The sequence below is a fragment of the Neomonachus schauinslandi genome, chromosome 10 (assembly GCF_002201575.2).
Source record: "Neomonachus schauinslandi chromosome 10, ASM220157v2, whole genome shotgun sequence".
Taxonomy (NCBI): Eukaryota; Metazoa; Chordata; class Mammalia; order Carnivora; family Phocidae; genus Neomonachus; species Neomonachus schauinslandi.
This window is the reverse complement of record NC_058412.1, coordinates 35,546,000-35,567,522: the sequence shown is the minus strand read 5'-3', so window position 1 is coordinate 35,567,522 and position 21,523 is coordinate 35,546,000. Positions and strand designations below refer to the sequence as shown.

Sequence of the window (21,523 nt, the reverse complement as noted above, 5' to 3'; positions counted from 1 at the left end):
GAAACATATTGCCGAGGTGGGGGATGTTTTCCCACACCAGCCCCACTGGCACTTGGTAAACTTCCCTCTAGATTTCTATCAATGCTAATATAAGGTTTTATGTTTTTGCAGCATGTCATGGGTGTTTTAATAGGAAAGAGAGTGCATCTCAGGCTAATCGAATGGTTATTTTTTGTATATGCCTGATGTACCTTTTCCCCCCCAAAGAACAATGTATTCATTATACACATAGACAATGATTTTTCAGTTCCAATAAGGGCTAAAAATTACTCCACTCATCAACTCCCATGGCAGCCCAATGATGGCTTGCCGGCAGAATTCTAAACGACAACACAAAGGGTTAAACAGTAGCATCAGGCCTGCAAAGCAACCAGGGCTGTCTTGTCATACAAATGCCCTGTAGGAACTCTAGCCATTTCCAGAAGCTTGTAATTACCCTGACTCATCCTCTACTACATTTAGCAGATCGTTCACCAGCAAGAATATGCCTTAAACACATGTCAAAAAGAAAAAACACAATGTATCTTTACCTTATAATAAATTCTGGCCACCAAACTCCGCTGAAGAACCCTTTCACGAAAATTCACTGCTTTCAACAGAAAGGCAAGATTATCGACTGTGTCCATGTTAAATGCCAGGAAGCTGAAGGAAAAACACAGTGACCATTATTATTATTTTGTCCTCACCAAAGAATTCCATGTGAAAAAAACAGACAGGGCCTGTTTTGTCAAAAAGAATTTTCTTCCAATAGAAAAGCAGTGTAAGTACAATTCAGCCCTTCACATCTCTCACTCACTATATTCATGCTTCCCTCACATCTCTCACTCGCTATATTCATGCTTCTTTCAGGATTTTTCTGATGAATGCTTGGCTTGAATTGATCCTATGTGGTTGTCCTTGTGGTATAAAGATAATTTGGGTTTCCTGCTTTTTTCATTTCCTATTGTATTATAGGTAGTTATTCAATATTTTATATAGTTTTTCTTCATTAAGATCTATATAATTTCCATCCACTGGGTTTATAATAATTTTCTCGACCATTGTTTGGCATTTGTTATAATAATGATTACAAATGAATATTAGTAACCAAATACATCCATCACAAAGTATTTGTCAATGAATATTATTTCTTAAATATATAATGTATCTGGACCTGTGCTTATTACTCCTGTGCCTTATTCAACAATCTCAGTAATTCTATGACACAGATACCGTAATTATTCAATGTATAGTTTGGGAAACTGGGGCTCAGCAAGTTTCAGCAACCTGCTCTAGGTCACATGGGCAGAACACACTCAGGCTCAGCTTTTGTCCTGGGGACACCTGTATTTAAGGGAAAAGGAGCCCAGAGGGCAATGAGAGGGCTGTGGGCAAGTGCAGGGTAGAGTGTTCTGCAGAGATAATGACTCTCTTCAGCAGGTAGTAAATTCCATCTTCCCCATCTGGCAATGAGGAAACTGAGGCATAGGGGAGTTAAGAGACTTAGGCACAAAGAGATTCAAAACACCTGAGTCTCCCTTAAAACCCTATGGGTTTTTCAATATGTGACTCTGACTTTTGTGCTAATTTTGCACCCCTCCCACCCACCCTGCCCCATGAAACTTCCATTTAGATAGACAGTAAAGGGGTTAATTTACACGTCAGGTTTCCCATAGCTTAGCCACCCCTTTGCCCTCCCCTCGCCCCATATCCTTGGGAAGTAAGTTATCATAAAACACAAATAACTTAGATGCTAATTAATTAAAATTAAATCCACAAGTAGCAGTTGCTCAATCAGAAGCCACAAGAGAAACATTAAGAAGGAATTGATACCATGCTTCTGAGAATGCCAAGCACTGAATTAATAATTGCCCTCCATGTAGACAGGAAAGATGGGAGGTCATTTACATGCCAAGTACCAGGAAATTTAAATTATATCAGTATTTATTCTGAAGCTTTAGAAGGTTGAGCTTCTGTCCTAGTCTATTTAACACAAAGTGTAAAGAACCGTCATATTTTATTGAAAAGTATGTTTCAGTCATTCCAGAGACTGTTACTAGGAAACCTGGAGGCTGTGAATTTTGTTATTAGAAACTATCTTTTTTGGAATGTTTACTGTAGAATACTGTCCACCTGAGGTTGTGAACTTCGTGTGCTACACGAAGTGGATCTCATCCACCCACCCTATCATGAGTCACATGCCAAGCATGGCCACATCACGTAGCTTTAGGAACTCACCCAGCATAGAAGATTGTGCAGATTCTCTTAAAAGTAGGAATATCGCTAAAGGCAACCTCCTTGTATTTTACAAGAAGGTCAAAATGACTCTAAATTTAAATTAAATTCAAATGCACATCATTAGTCATCAAAGAAATGTAAATGAAAACCACAGTGAGGCAGTATTATATACCCACCAAAATGACTAAAATTAAATATACTGACATCATCAAATGTTGACAAGGATACAGAGCAACCAGAATTCTCATACTTGTGGATGAGGTGTAGAATGGCAAAACCACTTTGGAAAAAGTTCTCATAGTTTCTCATAAAGCTAAAAAAAACAAATACCCTATCACCCAACAATTCTACTCCAACTATTCACCTTAGAGAAATAAAAACATATATTCACAAAAAGGCTTGTATATGAATATTCAAAATAGATCTACTTGGAAGAGTGAAACATTGAAAACATTCCAGGTGTCTCTCCATCCATAAGAAAATGGAAAGCAAATCTAGTATATCCATAAAATAGACTACTACTCAGCAATAAAAAGGAACAAGCTAATGCACGTGACAACATGAATGAATCTCAGAAAGCATTATGCCATGTTAATAAGCCAGCTACAAAACAGTACATACGTACAGTTCCACTTATATAACATTCTAAAACAGGAAAAACTAATCTGTGGTAGAAAAGTATCAGATTAGTGACTGCATCTGCGGTGGTGGTCGCAGGAACTGACTGAAAAGGGACATAATAGAACTTTCTGGAGTGACTGATGACCTATAACTCAACAAGAGTTTCGGTTATACATGTGCACACACTTGTTAAAATTCAGTGAATGCACACTTAAGAGTTACGCATTTCATTGTATGTAAATTCTACATAAGAAGAAAAAACCTATAACCAAATTTTGAACTCTAGTTAATGATGTTCATGCTGAATTATTTAGAAGTAGGCTGATGTCCTCTGTTTACTTTGAAATGCATCAGAGAAAAAAAGATGAATTAATGGGTGTGTTGAGGAATTGATGCATGGATATATATGTGATGTAACAAGCACAGTAACAGGTTAATAGTAGAATCTAGATGGTGGGTGTAAAATGTTCACTAAAATTCCTTTAATTTTGCTCAATACTTGAAAATGTTCATAATATACTATGGCAAAACATTCAAGTATAATGCGGAATCTTCACTTTCCTCAACTCCCACAGTCTCCTAAGGATCTGTGGGTTGATGAGAGCAGCCAGAGCTCCAGTGGCAGCCCCGTGGTTGAGGGGGAGAGCAGCACTCATCAGAACAAGAAAGGACAAGATAGATGGAGCTGTTTGCAGAACCAGGTACGGCCCCGCTCAGAGCCAAGCCCTGCCTCCCTCCCCTACTCTCGTGAAGACTTCTCAGTACCATCACCAATTCCTCCCATAGTCCACACGAAGGGGTAGTTTCTGGGTGTCTACACAAATGACAGCCTACTTGGAGGCATTTCAGGGCACCAGGAAGTTCTCAGCCCATCTTTCTTCATGCCCCCGCTTGCTCATGGGTCCTCTCATGAGTGGTCAGTATGACTGCCATCCGACTGCTCTACTTGACTAGAAGCTCCATGGGCCTCCGAACCCACAGTGACTGCTGTGTCACCAGTGCCTAGAGAATTGCCCCATACACTGGAAACACGTTGGATGAAAAGGTTTTTCTCAATATACATAAAAATCAGAGCAAGGTTTTGGGACTTAAGTAGATAAACACAGACAGACTGAAGCAGTAAAACCTGGATGTGTGGGAGAGAGATGTGTACTGTTTTGGAGGTTAATAACAGAGACAAAAAAAATGGACTGAACTTTCCAAATATTTACAATTGGAATACTGCCTTTGGCACATCTCAAGTCTATCCCGGAAAATTTGCTAGGAATGTAGATTTGCATATGGGTGAGGGTCTGTTTTGCTTTCAAAATGATGGAAGCAAGCTCTGCTCTGCTATCTGGAAAAGAAATGAAAGGGCAGATGATTTGCTGCCAGTTTGGGAACAAGTTTCCTGAATGGATGGAACTGATTCTGATGGGAATTGTACTGTTCTTTCAACTCCTTATATGTTGGAAATTTTTCAAACTAATAAATTGGGGGGAAAGCTAACAGTACTACACAATGCTCATTCGGGGCTAGACATATTAAAAAGATGTACTGACTTTGTAGAGTGTGCAAGGACAAATTGAGACATCACAACTAATAGAGACTTAATTGAAACGGTTCTAGAATATGGGAGTTGATGTTTTCAAGCTTTAAGATAGACTGTAGTTGGGGGTGCCTGGGTGGCTCAGTCAGTTAAGCAAGCATCTGACTCTTGATTTTGGCTCAGGTCCTGATCTCAGGGTTGTGAGATCGAGCCCCACATCAGGTTAAGTGCTGGGCATGGAGCCTGCTGAGATTCTCTCTCTCCCTCTGCCTCTGCCCCTCCCTGCCTCTAAAAAAAAAAAAGATGACTACAGTTTAAATAAATAGGAACCTGGGCAGTAGTAAAAAAAGAAAAAAAAGAAAAAGGACTACAGATTTCCTAATTTTATTTTATGCCAACAGATACGAAAAGTCCCACACACTATTATTTATTGTGTTTCCCATGTTTTTAATCAAGATTGTAAGATGACATTTTCTAATATTTCCTTGGAAATTAGTTCAACACATTTTGCTTATGGAGACCAATAATCTGCCTCCAAATAAAAATAACAATTTAAAAAATACACAAAAGTTTAAAAGCCTCAATAAACTCCTTAAAAATAGAATAAAGGAAACAACATATTTATGAGCATAAATCAGTGAAGTAAAAAACAAAGATACCATAGAGAGGATCAACAAAGAGGAAAGCTGGTTGTTTAAAAAAACAAACAAAAAACCAGACAAACATCCAGTAAGATTAAGCAATAATAAAGAAGAGAGAAAGTGCAAGAAATAAATTTAGGAATGACAAATGGGACATAACTACAGATCTAGCAGAAGTTTAAAAGATAATCAGAGCATAGTATGAAAAACCTTATACCAATAAATTCAAATCCAAATAATCAATTCCTAGAAAATATTTATGAAAACCGACACAAGAAGAGAAAGCCTAAATGGTCTTAAAACAATTAAACTACAGTTGACTCCTGAACATTGGGGGGAGGGGGCTGACTCCCGTGCAATAAAAAATCTGCATATAACTTTTGACTTCCCCAAAATTCAACTACAAATAGCCTACTCTTGACAGGAAGCTTTATCAATAACAAAAACAGTCAACACATATTTTGTATGTTGTATGTATTATATATTGTATTCTTATAGTAGCATAAGCTACAGAAAAGAGCGTGTTATTAAGAAAATCATAAGGGAGAGAAAATACAATTACAATATTGTACTGTGTTTATTGAAGGGAGTCCATATGTAAGTGGCCCTGTGCCGTTCAAACCCGTGTTGTTCAAGGGTCAAGTGCAATTGAATCAGTAGTTTAAATATTTCCCCAGGCCCAGATAGTTTTCAGATAACTTATCAAATTCTCCCACAAGATAAGAAACTACTCCCAAAATAGCTTTGTGAAACCAGTAAAACTTGATATAAATTGAAATCAGGGAACTACAAGAAAGGAAAACAGCGGCCAATAAGTAAACAAAAACCCTAAAAACAACACTAGCAAGCCAAACTCAGGAAAATAGAAAAATGACAATGCAGCATAGAAAAATTGAATGCTTCTCAAGCATGCAAGAGTAGTTTAACGTTAAAAGATTTACGAGGGTTATTTATCACATGAACAAACTAAAGAAGAAATACAACATTTCAATAGAAGCAAAAAATCATTTGCAGTAAAATTCATCACCTAGTAATGACAAAAATATGTTTAAAATAACAAGTGGAGCTTCTTTAGGAAGTTAACGTGTGTCCATCAAAAACTTTAGGAAACATCATTCTTTTTTTTTTTTTTTGCAAACATCATTCTTAGTAGTGAAATGTTAAGCTAATTCTTTTTAAAACCAGGAGTAAGACAAAAGAATACCTTCTACATGAAAAAGAATAAAAGGGAATAGCAAGTGGAAAGAAAGAAATAAAAAGTCATCATTTGCAGATGGTATGATTGTGTATGGAAAAAACACTCAAAGAATCTAAAGACACAGAAAAAATTATTTTTTATGGTGAGGTTTATATACAAAAGTGAACTATATTTATAATAAACGGGCAACAACAGAAACATAATTTTTTAAAAGCATTCCTTTTACAACAACAAAATCATAAAGTACCTAGAAATAAATCTATCAAAGGATATATTATGTATAGAGAAAATTCTAGATTTCTAGAAAACACTTAGATTAAAATCTTTGACACAAGCATCAGTTTTATATATATGTATATATATGTCAATTTTTCTGCAAATCTATAGCTTTAATACACTTTCAAAGAAAATTACAATTTTTAAAAATTGTGGTAAAATATATATAACATAGAATCTACCATTTTAACCATTTTTAAGAGTACAGTTCAATGGCATTAAGCACATTCATACTGTTGTACAACCATCACCACCATCCATCTCCAGAACGTTTTCATCTTCTCAACCTGAAATGCGGTCCCCACTAAATAATAACACTCCCTTCTCTCCTCCTCCCACCCCCTGGTAACCATTTTCTACTTCCTGTCTCTATGAATTTGACTACCCTAGATACCTCAATAAAACCACAGTCATAGAATATTTTCCTTTTGTGTCTGCAGGGCTTTTTTTTTTTTTTTTTTAAGAAACTTAACAAACTGATTCCAAAACTTATATGGAAGTGCAAAAGACCCAGAATAGCCAACACAACTCTGAATTACATTTTAGATATAATATAATATAATAATTATAAACCTAGTGTAATTGCAACAGTGTATTGTTGGATTAGGATACACAAACTGACTAGGAACAAAGTAACCCCAAAATAGAAAGTAATGTGAGTGCCAGGGCAAACACTACAGATCACTAGTAAAGGACAGTCTATTCAGTAAATGGTGCTGGAACAGCTGACAATCCCTAGGGAGAAAAAAAAAATGAAATTTGATCCTTCCTCACACTACAGACAAAAATTTCTAATGGATTCAAGAACTAAATGTGCAAGGTGAAACTCTAAAACTTAAAAAAAATATATTTTTTATATATAAAGTATATATATATAATATATATATTTTATATATTTATCTTGTAGACAAGATACAGTAAGTATGGAGTATAAAAGATTGTAAATTCCACTGTAATTTAAGAATTTATGTTAAAAGGCACCATAAAGAAAATATAAGACAAGGCACAGACTTGTAGAAGGTAGGCTGTAACATCTATAACAACAAAGGATAGAAAAAAAAAAAAAGCCTACAAATCAGTACAAATAAAAAAAAAGAAAAAGAAAAATTGGCACAACACATGGACAGGCATTTCAAATGAGAGGAAATATAAGTGGCAAATAAACTTGTGAAAGCATTTTCAACTTTAACAGTAATAAGGCAAATGCAATTTAAAGTCACAGCAAGAGATCTTTATATATATGTATATACATACATATACAGTACTGACAAAATTAAGACCGATAAAACCACGTGTTGGTGAGGATACCGGTTCCACAGGACACATGCTGCTGGTGAAGGTATAAATTTGTACAGTGACTTCGAGAGATAATTTGTTACTATCTAGTGAAGTTGAACATTGGCATACCCCACAACACCAAAATCTCACTCCTAGGTAATATATACAACAGCAACACACTGCAAATCACTAATGGGTCATAAAATCAGTTTAAAGGATTGAGATCAGTATTTTTAAAAAAAAACAACAACTGAAAACTATCAGAGACCATCACGAGTAATAGGCTAAGCATTTTTTTGTGAGATGTTTGCTTCAGTGGTGTCTGCTGGGTGTGTGTGGAGGGGAGGGCTCTATGGATGTGTGGGCATCAGTGGTTGATATAAAATTTATTTCTTATTCTGAGTCACAGCAACTAAAGTTGAAGGCCCTGTAGAAACTCTTAGACATATTCCCCAGAGAATGTACAAGATTTTTCATAAGAGCTCTGTGCCAAATATCAAAAACACAACCCAAATGTCCACTGATATTGGAGATTAGAATGGGTAAGTAAATTGGGGCATATACACACGATGAAATATTATGAACAAAGATTACAGTTCTTCATCTACACATATCACAACTTAGATGAATCTTAGAAACAAAATAGAGTGACAGCAGGAAGCTACAGCATACCACATACATTACCCCTTATTTATCAAGCCTAAAGACAATACTAAAAAATCAATAAAAGCAAGCACAAGCATGGATCCTGAAGCCAAACTACCTGGGATCAAATCCTAGCTCTGCCACTTACTAGGGCATAACCTTGGGCAAAATACTTAACCTCTATGCCTCAGTCTCCTCATCTGTGAAATGGAAATAATAACCTACCTCATGGGGCTTTGGGAATTAAAATCTCTGAAGTGTTTGGAATAGGCGACACACAATGAAGAAGGGACAGGAGTAGAATTAAGAACAGAATTAGCAATGTTCTGGTTCTCCAGTTGGGGGCGTGGGGGCATGAGCACCAACGCTACATAAATCATGTACTTTTTGTATATATGGAATATTTAAAATTTCAACAAGAGTGAGTTGTGCCATGACAAGGCTCCACGTGCTCAGGCCCAGTAATAAGACACTGAGGGCCAAGGACGGTGCCAGCCTAAGCAATGACGTACCTGGTTCTCAGCTTGTCACTCCCAGATTCAGCGCAGTTTCGGAGCCAGCTGAAAAGTGGCTTCTCTTTATGCTCTTTGGTGTATTGAGCCAGCAGTTCCCGCACCACAACCTGTGCAGAGAGGTTATCATTCGTCAGCCCTTTGTCAAGAATGTAAAAAAGTGCTAGAGTGTCTTGAAATGCTGTAGCCAGATAAGGTCTAGTTGCTTCTAGCAAAGTCCTTGGAAGGAATCAAATATACACCCCATCCCTCTGGAGGCCTCTGTTTGCCGTGGCAAATGTGAAGTTCTTCCACTACCACTGCCAATCCCCCCCCATGGCCAACTCGACTAACCAGCTAACTACTTACTGCTCGCTCTCTCCCACCTGAGACATCAGCCTCTAAGGCCAGTCCTGGGACCCAGTATTCTAGCTGACACTCCAAATAAAACCTACTTGCCTTCCCTGAACCAGGTAGATGGATGGTCTGTTTTCCTTTTTGCTTCTAATATTCTATGGTTGATTAGGCCTTTGGGGAACAGTATTAAATTGTATACATACAACAAGCTCCATCAATCTTCTCGTCGGCAGCTTTAGAGTTATAATTTGGCCCTAAATTACTGCATGCTTTTCTGGTTTTGTTTAAAAAAGATGTGCATGTCTAGCCTGCTACAGACAGAGGCCCAGTTGACAGTTGGCAGCAAGTGCTAGATATGTCAGTGAGACCACCTTGGACCAACCTGCCTGCCAAGCCTCTAGCTGACTGCCATGGTACGAGTGGGCCCAGGCTTGGCCGGCAGAGGGATGACCCCCTATGAGCTCAGCCCAAACTGCTGACCGGCACAACCACCAGCTAACAATTGTGTGTTGTTTTAAGTTACTCCATTTTGGGGTGGTTTGTTACATAGTAATAAATAGTTGATTCAGTCACATACAAAACTAACTTTAGAATATTTCCTTCTTTGTTTCAGAAACATTGATGTTTTTATAGAGATTACATAAAATGTTATATATACTTTCAATCAACAGTATATCTTAAATGACATTTTTGGCTCACATTGCTGTCTCTCATTCTAGTTATCTGTTTAATGGCTGTATAATATTTTTGTTTAGAACCATCATAGCTAATGAGACATTCCCATTCACTTAGATATTTAGCTTGTTTCCAATTTTATACTGTCATTAATTACTTTGATATCAATATATTCAGACAAATAGCATTCATTGTCCCCCCACCTCTTTTTTTTTTTTTGGTTATTACCTAAGAATAAATCTCATGAACCCAACTGATGCAAAGATCCTTATAAAGGGCCACCCTGCCTATAAGAGGGATCTTGGAAACTTGTCAAGGCATATTTGCCTAGGGGAACTTTATTGGCAGTGCTGGGAAGAGCCAGTCATGCAACTCATGGGACAGTCTCAACCTGCAGAGGACTGTGCCACATCCAGTGTCCTGCCCAAATCCACATACTCAAACCCATACAGCCAACTGATAGCCCAGAGCCTAACTCAGTTACACCAAAGCTTTCAGGTTCTTCCCATCTGAGCCTATGGAAGGCTTAAGCTCCCCTGCCCCCTAAAGTTAGAGAAGGCCATAGGACTTGCTCTAGACCAGTGACATGCAAGCTGGTGCGATGTTCCCAGTTATGACAGGTTCCTAACCCAGGACTTCAGTCTGCTGGAAGGCTGCCATGGTAATCCCATGTATAGATAAAGGCATTGTCCTCTATATTGTTATGTTTATTATAAATTCCTTTTGTTTCATTTCAGGATAGAAAAGGTGGTATTACAAATATTTTTTATAAAAAAGAGGGCATTAGGTCTAGTATGTCTAAGAATCACAGTACAGGGGCGCCTTGGTGGCTCAGTCGGTTAAGCATCTGACTCTTGATTTCTGCTCAGGTCATGATCTCGGGGCTGTGGGATTGAGCCCCACATTGGTCTCTGTACTCGGCAGGGAGCCTGCTTCTCCCTCTCCCTCTACCTCTCCCCTCCTCTGTTCTCTCTCTCAAATAAATAAATAAAATCTTAAAAAAAAAAAAAAGAATGACAGTACAGTATTACGGGTCAAAGGATGTGAACATTTTTAAGTCTGCTGCTATACGAAATAAGTGTAAAAATCAAAACACTCCCAGCAACGGGGGGAGATTAATTTTAACTAGAATTAAATTAAAATTATATAGCAATCAAGCTTCACTGACACATCACTAGGATTAAGATTTACACTGTTTGTTTTTGCGAATCCATTACTTTTATGATGGTTTTAACTCCATCTCCCTCTTGTTACAAGAGCAACATCATTCCACGTATTAAAAATTCCTTCCTCTGATTTCCACTCTTCCATATCTTTACCTTTCTCTATATTTCTCCATAGTATTTATTGCTGCCTGATGATCTAGAGCAAAGCAACTTGTCTCCTGGTTTCTTGTCTTTCTACTGTCTGGAAGGTAAGCACCCGGAGGTCAGTTTGCTCATCCTTATGCCATCAGACAATGGACGACACAGAGTTGAGAGCGGAGGAGTCTTTCTTGAATGAATGAACGAATAAATAAATAAATCCCCTTCCTGTTTTTAATATTTTATCCAATCTGTTCAATTCCTTAACAATTCCTTTAGCTTTTGTCACTACTTCCACCTTTCTGATTTAAGCGACTTAAATCAGAAAAAAAAATTCACTCTAACTAGAATTAAAATTAGAATGATGTAATAATCCAGTTCAGGCGTTAAACTTAAGAGAAAAGACAGACAAATGGGGCTCTGGCAGATTAGTCATTCTGGATCTTTGCTCCCTTTTCTTTCCTTTTTGTTCCTTGCTCTTGGCATCTTTCCTCCTTTTCTAGGTCATAAGACAAGAAAATATCATTTTAAAAGTGAGTTTATTTCCTGCTGTTGATACTCCCTTGGTAAAAGATTAAATGATTGAAGCTATCAGCTACCATGGGGTTTGGGCATTACAGTCTCTAAACCTAATACTTTATTTGATAAATGACCAGAGAGAGACAAAGAAATCAGTCACAATCTTCACTGGGCATGAGACAAAAATGTGCTTGTTTTCATTCATAGATGTGCTCCTAAATACACGTGTGTGTGTGTGTGTACACATACATATATCAATTTTTTAACTTGCTATTTTAAAATAATTATAGACCCACAAAAAGTTGAAAACCTAAAATAGTACAGAGAGGTTTTCCTAGTCATCACCCAGATTCCCCCCAGAGTGATATCTTACACAGCAATAGTGATTACCCAAATCAGGAAATTCAATACAATTTTACTTGTAATAGAGGTTTCATTTGAAAATGAACCCAGTAGTAGATCATTTTGTAAAGTGAAAGAAATATTATCTTTTTGCAATACAAGTGATTAAATCCTTAGCTAAGTCTGGTGTTTTGAATACTCACACGAGATTTTCTTAAGACAACTTGTGATGTTATTTCTTTCTAGGTGACTGTTTTTGTGGTCGTGTTGTTTCCGTGGTTATTTACACAGTTCTCTGGTTCTAAATAAGAATACTCTTTATTTTTTTCTATATACTTGATTAATCCCCAGTGCACCTGCTCAGGAGCCCCTTTCTTAAGGGAACCCTAGGGACTGGGTAGTCAGAACAGCCATGTGCTTGCCTTTTAAAAAAGATCCCATCTGTAGGAGGAATCACGCTAATCTACAACCAACATTTGGAAACTATGAGCCTAAGCAATTGTGCAGAATAATGACATCATAAACATGCATTTATAATGAATATCATATGCATCAGGCAACACTGATTATATAACATCAATGAAAGTTATTATTTTTTTTTTTAGGTCAAATGGCTTTTCAAGGCACCTATGAAGCAACTAGCATTTCTACATACTGAGTATTTCACTGATTTATGCCAGGTACAGTGAAACTTGGATGAAAAAGTCTAACAAGTGGTGTCTGCTGCCAAGACAGAAATATTGAGAGCCAATTAGAATAGAAAACACAGTGTCTACGGAAAAGCCACCAGACATCATCCATTATGTAACAAGGACAAGCGAGGAAGTGGGGCTGCACTCAGGCTTGCACCACGTAGGGTGATGGGGCCACTCAAAGTGGCAGTACTTATGGCATTGGCGCCCCAAATCATGCCCTAGGCATGACCGGCTATGTCATGTGGAGACCAGTGCCAAGTGAAAATGCGGGGCCCCTTGCTCAAAAATTATGAAGAATTTCAAGATGCTGAGAGCAGAGTGTTAAACCCCAGCACAGGCCCTTCTGAGTGTGAGACCCCATATGACTGTCCAGGTTTCACCCCATGAGGCTGGACCTAGCCCTCGGGGTCTCAGTAGGACTGCCGACACAAATGTCACTGCATGTCCCATATTTCTATTACATCGACATCTGGCAACCCTAGGCTCCTGATGGCAGCTCAGGTGTCACTCAGGGTGTGAGACTGAAGAAAAAGCCAAGTGGACATGATTCTCCAAGCCCTTAACTATTTTCCTCTGTTAAGTACTGGACATCCCATCAAGGTGAGATTTCTTTGAGGGGAACCTTTAAAAATTCCCTGGATAGAAGAAGAAGAAGAAGGAAGGAAGGAAGGAAGGAAGGAAGGAAGGAAGGAAGGAAGGAAGGAAGGAAGGAAGGAAGGGGGGAGGGAGGGACAGGAGAGGTGAGGAGAAGAGAGGAAGAGCTGTTTTAACACAGAAACCCACACGTACAATGCTCTGAGTAATTGTTGGGCCTTAAACATGGATTTGAACTTTATACTTTAGGAAGATGGATGGATCCAAAGCAGTGATGTAAGCCCAGCAAAAATTCATGCACTGCTCAGTAGAACTTAGGAGTGGTCAGTTTTTTGGTTTGATATATATATATTTTTTTGTTAAATCTGGATCAAATTTAACTTATTTTCCCCATGTCTCCTCCCAGTAGGAAATAAAATACATCCCTGTGGTTTCCTTCCTTCATGCCACCCACATTTATGGAGCACGCACTGTGTGCAAGGCACCTACTGCCTATATCGAGTATAGTGGGGATTACAGAGATGACTAAGAATTATCTGTCCCTCAAGTGGCACAGATAAGCTTCATCCATTCGTTCATTCATGTGTTCAATACCTAATAGTAACAACTGCCATTTTTTCTGAGCACCTACTAAGGCTAAAGATCTGTTCCAAACTCTTTATGTGGAATGACTAATTGAATCCTCCTGACAACTTTGGGTCTTTAGCAGAATCATCCCGTTGCCCAGATAAGGCAACCAAGGCCTAGAGAGGATAGGCAAGTTGCCAGGCTCATACAGCTAGGAATGGTGGAGCTAGGACTTAAGCCCAGAGCCCACGCTTTTAATAATTGCACACCTACACTGCACCTCCTGTGTGTCAGGCTCTGTGCTGGGCAGTGGGGGTACCGAGAGAAGCAAGAAGCCGCCGTGCTGGGGAGATGGTCAGTAGGACGGAATAATGGGATGAGGGTGACAGAGGTAAATTCAGAGTTCACTGGGTGCAGCGTGGGGCAGCGCAGGGAGGGGCACCGGCAGCCAAGCCCCTCACACTTGACAGTTCTGCCGCTGAGAAGGAACCGGGGAGGGGAGACGAGGGCTTTCACCCTGCAGGCACAAGTGTGGAGAAGCATGGGCGCCCAGAGCGTGCAGCCGGCAGGGGCTGGTGGCCGAGAGCCTCGGCCGCCAGCCCTCGGAGCTGACTCCGTGCCCAGGGGCGTGGGGAGCTCAGTGGCAGGCCAGAGCCGCAGACCTGGAGGCTGAAGTGAAGAAGCAGGAGGCTGCCTGATGCGCCATCCCTGCTATTGGAATTCCTGACCCACAGAACCCATGAGTGCCTTGAAGTGCTTGTGGTTTTATGCCACTGAGTTTGGAAGTTCGGCTAGTGTGTTAAGCAGCGACAGACAACAGGACAGGAAATTCTTCCAGTCCCCATTGACCCTTTATCCTCTTCTTCCATTCTCTACCTCTCTTTCTTTTTTATCCCCTCCCCTGCCTGTCCTCCTCCTCCTTCTCTCCACCCCGTCCCTTCTCTCCTTCCATATCTGCTCACTGATTTGCCTTTAGAAGTATCTTTAAGCCACCAGGCCGGACGCCATTCCATGCACCTGGACCCCATTAAATCAGGCAGCTCTTGCCATGTACTGGCTCTCACCCTGAGCTGCCGGGGCCCCGGGCCGCACCTGGGCTCTCCCACCTGGGCCTTGCTCTCCTTCCATAGATTGGACTCAGTCTTCTGCTCTGGCGCTGGCCAGAGCCTTCCCACTTTCTGCCTCCACCCTGATCTAGACTCTGCTTGTGGAAACACTGCCCACAGCTACGAGGGAAGCCCTTTGCCTGGCCCAGCCCAAACCAGGCCCCTTGCATCACAGGCACCCACAAAGCATTTACTGAGCATCTATTATGTGCCCTGCACTATCCTAGCAACAAGTTAACATTACTGAGCTTTTCATCATATGTGCCAATAACCACAGTTAACGCTTTGCCTGTGTTTTCTCATTTAATCCTTATAACATCCCTATAGCGTCTGGGTTATCACCTCCACTTTTAAAATGTGGAAAGGGGGCCTCCAAGAGACAAGGAACTTGTCTCTATTTCATGCTATATAAATAAGCTCTATATAAATATGGACTCTATTAAAGAAACTCTGTAAATAAAATGATGAACACGCTGACCATGGAATTTGTAATCAAATGGAGAATAAGCAACAACAGCACACAGCCTTGAGTAAGCACCTTCTGTGTGCCGAGTGCTTGATGGGAGTAATTACAAGAGTCCTACAAGGTGCAGATGATGCTCGGGGTGCAGGTGGGGGCTCAGAGAGGCTAGGCCAAGGGTTTCACGATCAGTCAGTGTGGGCAAACCTGGCTGCTGAGGCCTCCCACCCGGGCCTCCAAGGAGGCCTTCTTCCAGAGCCCCCTCCTTTGCAGGTTCTGTAGTGACAGATCAGATGGGGGGACTTCCTGCAGCTAGAGATCAGCCTCAAACCTTGAAGCCTGGCAGGCAAACTCTCAGGAATGTGCTAGACTGCAGGAAGGGAACTCTTAAAGCTTTCCCGCTCTCCTCACTCCTCCCCGGGGACAGGCACAACCTCATCCATCAGCTTCTGGGGCCATGTTTGCTAGAGCAGAAGCTTTCAAAGGAGGTAAGCAGGCGAGGGCTAGGAGGTCTGCACCTCCCGAGTGCCAGGCTCTGTGGCTCAGCGCACCCCACAGACATGTTTTCTTTGACCTCCCCCTGCCAGCCCTTTCACATTAAGAACAAATGATGTGTTTCCTCTTCTCTTGAAAAATTGGAATTTCTGGAAAGCCTGAACCCATGTTCCCTTGAGGCAGCAGTCAGTGGGAAGTAAGCAGCAGCAGCCCCCTAGAGAGGGCTGGGGCCCACGTCTGCCCCAGTCCCCACTGTGCTCTGAGATTTCAGGGGCCTGCTGTAGTTACATGGGTCTCTGCCTGGCCCTGAAGACCCTTGATCTGGTAACCCCCGCTGCCGGCCTCATCCAAGGATGCCAAGGATCGCCATGCAGCTAGTGTAAGGAGCCTGGGAGTGGGCCCCTGACCCCCACCTCTGCCCCTTCCCATTTCCTGGCCTCATCAATCAGCCCCCTGTGGCCAGGCCAGTTCTCCTTGAATGGTGGAGCCCAGCTCAGGAGCATACCTACCTTGTAGGACAGGTGCTACTGGTCAGCTCTCTGCGACTTGCTGCAACTGGCCCCCACACAGTCTTTGCTTTCTGGCCCACACCTTCTCTCACTAAAGAGGTGGAAAATGCCCAGTGCTCACCCGCAGCTCCCATGCAGCTAGGGCATTGGCAAACTGCACGGTCCTGGCTAATGGGATCTCAGAGGAATTCAGCTGAGGGCTTCTGGGCAAGGTTTCTGGAATGCCCTCTAAGACCCAGATGAGACCACCCCAGAACCATTCCCATGTCGGTGGAGTTGACTGCTGGAAAGAGGCTTGGGCCTTAAGGGCAGACAGGCCACGGAGCCAGCTCTGGGGTTACCATGGAGGATGATACATGTTCTTATGGTTTAGGCCATGTTGGTGGATATTGTGTTACATGCAGCCAACTGTGTCCTGACTGCTAACCCCATTGGCAGCTGGGTCCAAGGTGAACTCCCCAACTCTAGCTTGTCCACCTTTCCCAGTGCAGAGCTGCTGCTCTTGTCCCAGGTCTTCTCAGCCCCATCCCCCAACCCTTGCCTTCCAACAACTCTCCCCTCCCCCTCTCCACATGCTCCTCTCTGCCCCTTACGGCAAGTTTCCCTATAGCACATGCACATATGTCCAGCCTCTCCTGAAGCCCAACCCCCTAACAACAACAAAATGTCCAGTGGAGTTGGTCGGAGTAGATATTACTGGTATACTTATTTTCTTTTATTCAAAAGGGAAAGTAACTAAAGTTTTCCATCTGTGACTAAATAAATAAATAAATAAATAAATAAATAAATAAATAAATAGTAATGAGGAGAATGTTAAGAAAGGAAATCCTATGAAGTTTTCTATATCTTGAGTAAGGCACAAACCCTTTTGGAAGGAAAACAAAAATTCTCCTTAACCCTCAATGTTGACTTAAGTTGTTTCAAATCATAATGTTACTTGAACATGTTCAAACATTTAACTAGATACAAACACCTTATGTTTGTGGCTCTCTTTCAATTATAAATTATGAAATTAAATACAAGCAAAACTATAAAACTAATGAGAATCACATCAACAGTCCTAAGAACATGTGGCAGACTGTTCTGCAGCATGACCTTGGCCCTCCCTGGCCATGTGGGTTCCTCTGGATGGGTTATGCCCACACCTCTGAGGCCCTTCCCCTTCTAATCTCTGACTATGAAATCCTCCTTCAGCAGCACATCATAGCTCCCCTCGGCCTTCACTTGGCACAAACACATTGTTTTAGTCATAGAAAACCTACATTTGTTCTTTTTTCATGGGTTCTTGGTGACCAAGGTGATATTATTTGGTGCGAAAGGCCTTGTAAATTTAAAGACGAAAGCTGGAATCCCACGGCAGTCTCTGGTTTTATGGTTGTTATTCAGACAATCTGCAAAACTCACTTAGACTATTTCTGTTTAGATTATCATCAAAATTAAAACAATTAACACATTCTCGTAAAGAACTCATAGATCCCAATTTGAAAAACAATGCCAAAACCAATCTCGCTGTAGAGAGAATGAAGTCACTTTGGGGAGCGGAGAAATAAAGATAAACAAGTGGGCCAGCTTCAGAAGGCCCCCTTTCTCCAAAATCTCACACATGGGTCCCTTGGGGAGAGCTTTCAATATTTAGATGCTAAAACATCTGGGTTTTTTTTTTTTTTTAAAGTTATTTTTTATTTTTTATTTTATTTTTTATTTTATTTTTTTTAAAGATTTTATTTATTTATTTGAGAGAGAGAGAATGAGAGAGAGCGAGTACATGAGAGGGAGGAGGGTCAGAGGGAGAAGCAGGCTCCTTGCCAAGCAGGGAGCCCGATGCGGGACTCGATCCAGGGACTCCAGGATCATGACCTGAGCCAAAGGCAGTCGCTTAACCAACTGAGCCACCCAGGCGCCCTAAAACATCTGGTTTTAAAAAAAACTGGTGCCAGCTTCGTGCATTGGTCATTGGATTTAGAAATAGAAAAATAGAATGCCTTTTCGAATTACTTTGCTTAGCTTTTCTAAGAGTGCATCACCCGAAAGTCCCTCCAAGTTTCCCCAAATGATCACATTTTGTAAATGCTTCATGTCAGTTCTATTCCCTAAGCAGAACTACAAGCTGTCCTCCTCACTCCATTTCAATGCCACCACCCTGGCCTGGACACCACCACCTTCCTCGAGGTGAGACTGGGTCCCAAGCCCACTCTTAGCTGCTCTACCCATGGCCTTCACAGCCTTCACCTAGGCCAGCCTCTGCATGCCTCTCTGGTCTCATTTCACACACTTCCCCTTAGTTCTTGCTGCCATCATTGGAGGTGATTCTGGGTGTAACTCCCCATCTGTAGGTCTTAGGGAAGACTCCTTGAACCATTTGCCCCTAATTCTGCTGGGTAAAGCAAGCCCTCAGCTTACCCCCTTGTTCCCTCTCTCCAAAAGCCCTCAGATTAGGAAGGCAGCTGATCCTTCAGGTAAACAGATGTGTCATCCACAGCCCCATCACCTCTGTACTAGCTGTTCCTCTTGCCATCCAGATCTCAGGCACTTTAGAACTGATGCTCCATGGCCCTGAGATTGGGTTTGACCCAAACTTCACCTTTGATTTTAGGGATATCTGTACTTTTCTCCTTCTGCCATCTCAACATCTTCATCTGCTGCTCAACTATAGCCAGAAGTCTGGGGCCCCAGAATGTTCTTTCTGGTTTACTGTGTGGGTCCTTCCAGGAGCAGGGGGAGTCCAGGTTTAGCAGCCTGAGGTCCTGTCCTCACCTAACATTGTACTGGTCCCAAGGCCCCATTCTAGCCCTTGAGGTTCTGCTCGTCTGGGAGAAGAATGTGGAATTCTCTTCAGTGGTAGGAGTGGGGAGAACACTAAGGCTGGAGGGTGAGGGGTGTGTATGCGTGTGTGTGTGTGTGTGAGAGAGAGAGAGAGATAGAGAGAGAGAGAGATACACTGGTCTTTGTTCTCTCTTTCAGAGAGGACTTCCTTTGTTACTCTTCATTCCTTCTCTTTCTTCACTTTCATATTTAAAGGAGGGATTTTTAAGAAAATTGTTTTTAAATATACCCGATTTTTAAAATTCAAGCCATACTAAATGGTCTTAAATAAAAAGTAAAAGTCTCTTGCCCAATCCCTTTCATCTAAGACCTCACTCCATAAATAACCATTTTTAAGTGGGTTTTGTTCTGCTAGAAGGAGACGCTTCCAAGCGTCAAGTTGAAACAGATTCTCCTGTCATGTTTTGGTTTGCTTCATATCTGGAGCATGCTTTTTTTGAGTGGTTTTGTTTTTCCTAAAATCTTAATGGACTTTCCCCCCCTTGTTTCAAGAAAAAACATACGCCTTTTCCATCACATCACTAAGATCTTCCTGCTTTTTAATCATTCTATTCGTTGAACCAAAACCATTTCCTTCTGAAGCCATTCTTTTAATCCCTCTGACTTCCTGTTCTAACTGGGACTAATTGTGTTCCAGCCTTGCCACACCACTACTATCCAGGTATTTCTTTATACATACTCCTCCCCTCCTGGATTAGCTCCAGAAAGCATACATGTCTTTCTAATTCTTAATTCTCTTTATGCTTTTCTGCAGTTCATCTACAAGTAATGTTTTTCAGAAAGTGCATGGCAGGTAAACTTATTGAGCAATTCAATATCTGTAGGTCTTTATTTTGCCTCATATTTCATCAATAATTTGGCTAGCTATGAAATTTTACATTCAGGATAACTTTCTTCTGAATTCTAAAGGTATTGTTCCATTTTATTCTAGAACCTTGCCACTCAAAATGTGGTCTACAGACCAGCAGCCTCAGCATCACCTAGGAGCTTGCTGGAAATGCAGAACCCCAGAGCCACCCAGAATCTGAATGTGAACAGGATCTCCAGGGATGTGTGGGTGTGTTAGACTTGAGAAGTGTTGTTCTAGCCTTCGGCACTGCTGTTAAAAGGGCTGAGTCAATCTTATCTCTTTTCTTGGTAAGTAATCTGATTTATTTTTTCACTCTAAGGTTTGGGGACCCTCTTTTGGTCCTTACCCAGTGATATAAAATTCTCCAGGCTGTTTTTAGGCTGTGACCCTTTCCAGTGGGTCCTGCCAATTTCAAAACTTGTGCCTCTCTTCAGATCTGGGAAATTTTCTTCTTTTCTTTCTCTAATTTTGTCTGCCTGTCTATATTCTCTGTTTTCTTTTTCAGGAATGTCACTGATTTCCTCGATTGCTCATCCATATCTTTTATTTCCTCTTTATTTCCGTTCACTTGGTTTTTCTGATCTTCATTCTGAAAAAGTTTTCTCAAATTTATCCTTCAGCAAAATTTTAAAAATTTTGCAAACGTTTAATTTTAATTTACTAAGTTTCTCTGCACTACAGGTTACTATGGTTTAATGTAATGCTCATTTTTCATAGCAGGGTGTTCTTGTTTTATGGATGCGAATGTTGTCACAATCTTGAAGGATACTAATTAGTTTTCATTTCTCTGTTTTGTTTCTTTAAGTGCCAGCAGTTGTTTGTTCATCTTGCTCCTTCATTTTCATGTTGTTGATTTTCTTTAAATGTCTGATCATCCTGCTTAGAAAATATTATGGAATTATTGTTCATTTGCTTAGGTATGATGATGGTATTGTGCTCAGTAAAAAACTGTCTTTATTTTAGAAAATGAATGCTGAAGTTTTTACAGATGTCTGCAATTTATTTTCACATGGTTACACATGCATGTGTGTGTGCACGCACACACACACACACACATACACACACACAATAAGAAAGAAGACATTTAGGGACGCCTGGGTGGCTCAGTCAGTTAAGCAGCTGACTCTTGATTTCTACTCAGGATGTGATCTCAGCGTCCTGAGATCAATCCCTGCGTTGGGCTCCATGCTGGGCTTGAAGCCCGCTTAAGATTCTCTCTCTCTCTCCCCTGCTCTGCCTCCCACCCCCCCTTCCCCCTGGCATGTGTGCTCTCTCTCTCTCTAAAAAAGAAAGAAAGAAAGAAAGAAAGAAAGAAAGAAAGAAAGAAAGAAA

The 21,523-nt window shown here is 40.9% G+C and overlaps 1 protein-coding gene across 1 annotated transcript in view; it reads right to left on the bottom strand.

Moving 5' to 3' along the window:
- Positions 1 to 21,523, bottom strand: part of ACOXL (acyl-CoA oxidase like) — a 315,844-nt gene that overhangs the window by 107,833 nt on the left and 186,488 nt on the right. Inside the window, exons 14-15 of the mRNA XM_021697716.1 lie at positions 8,917 to 9,026; positions 531 to 642 (exon numbers count right to left, since the gene is read on the bottom strand). Of these exons, the coding sequence (XP_021553391.1) occupies positions 531 to 642; positions 8,917 to 9,026 (222 nt within the window). The remainder of the gene's footprint in view (positions 1 to 530; positions 643 to 8,916; positions 9,027 to 21,523) is intronic.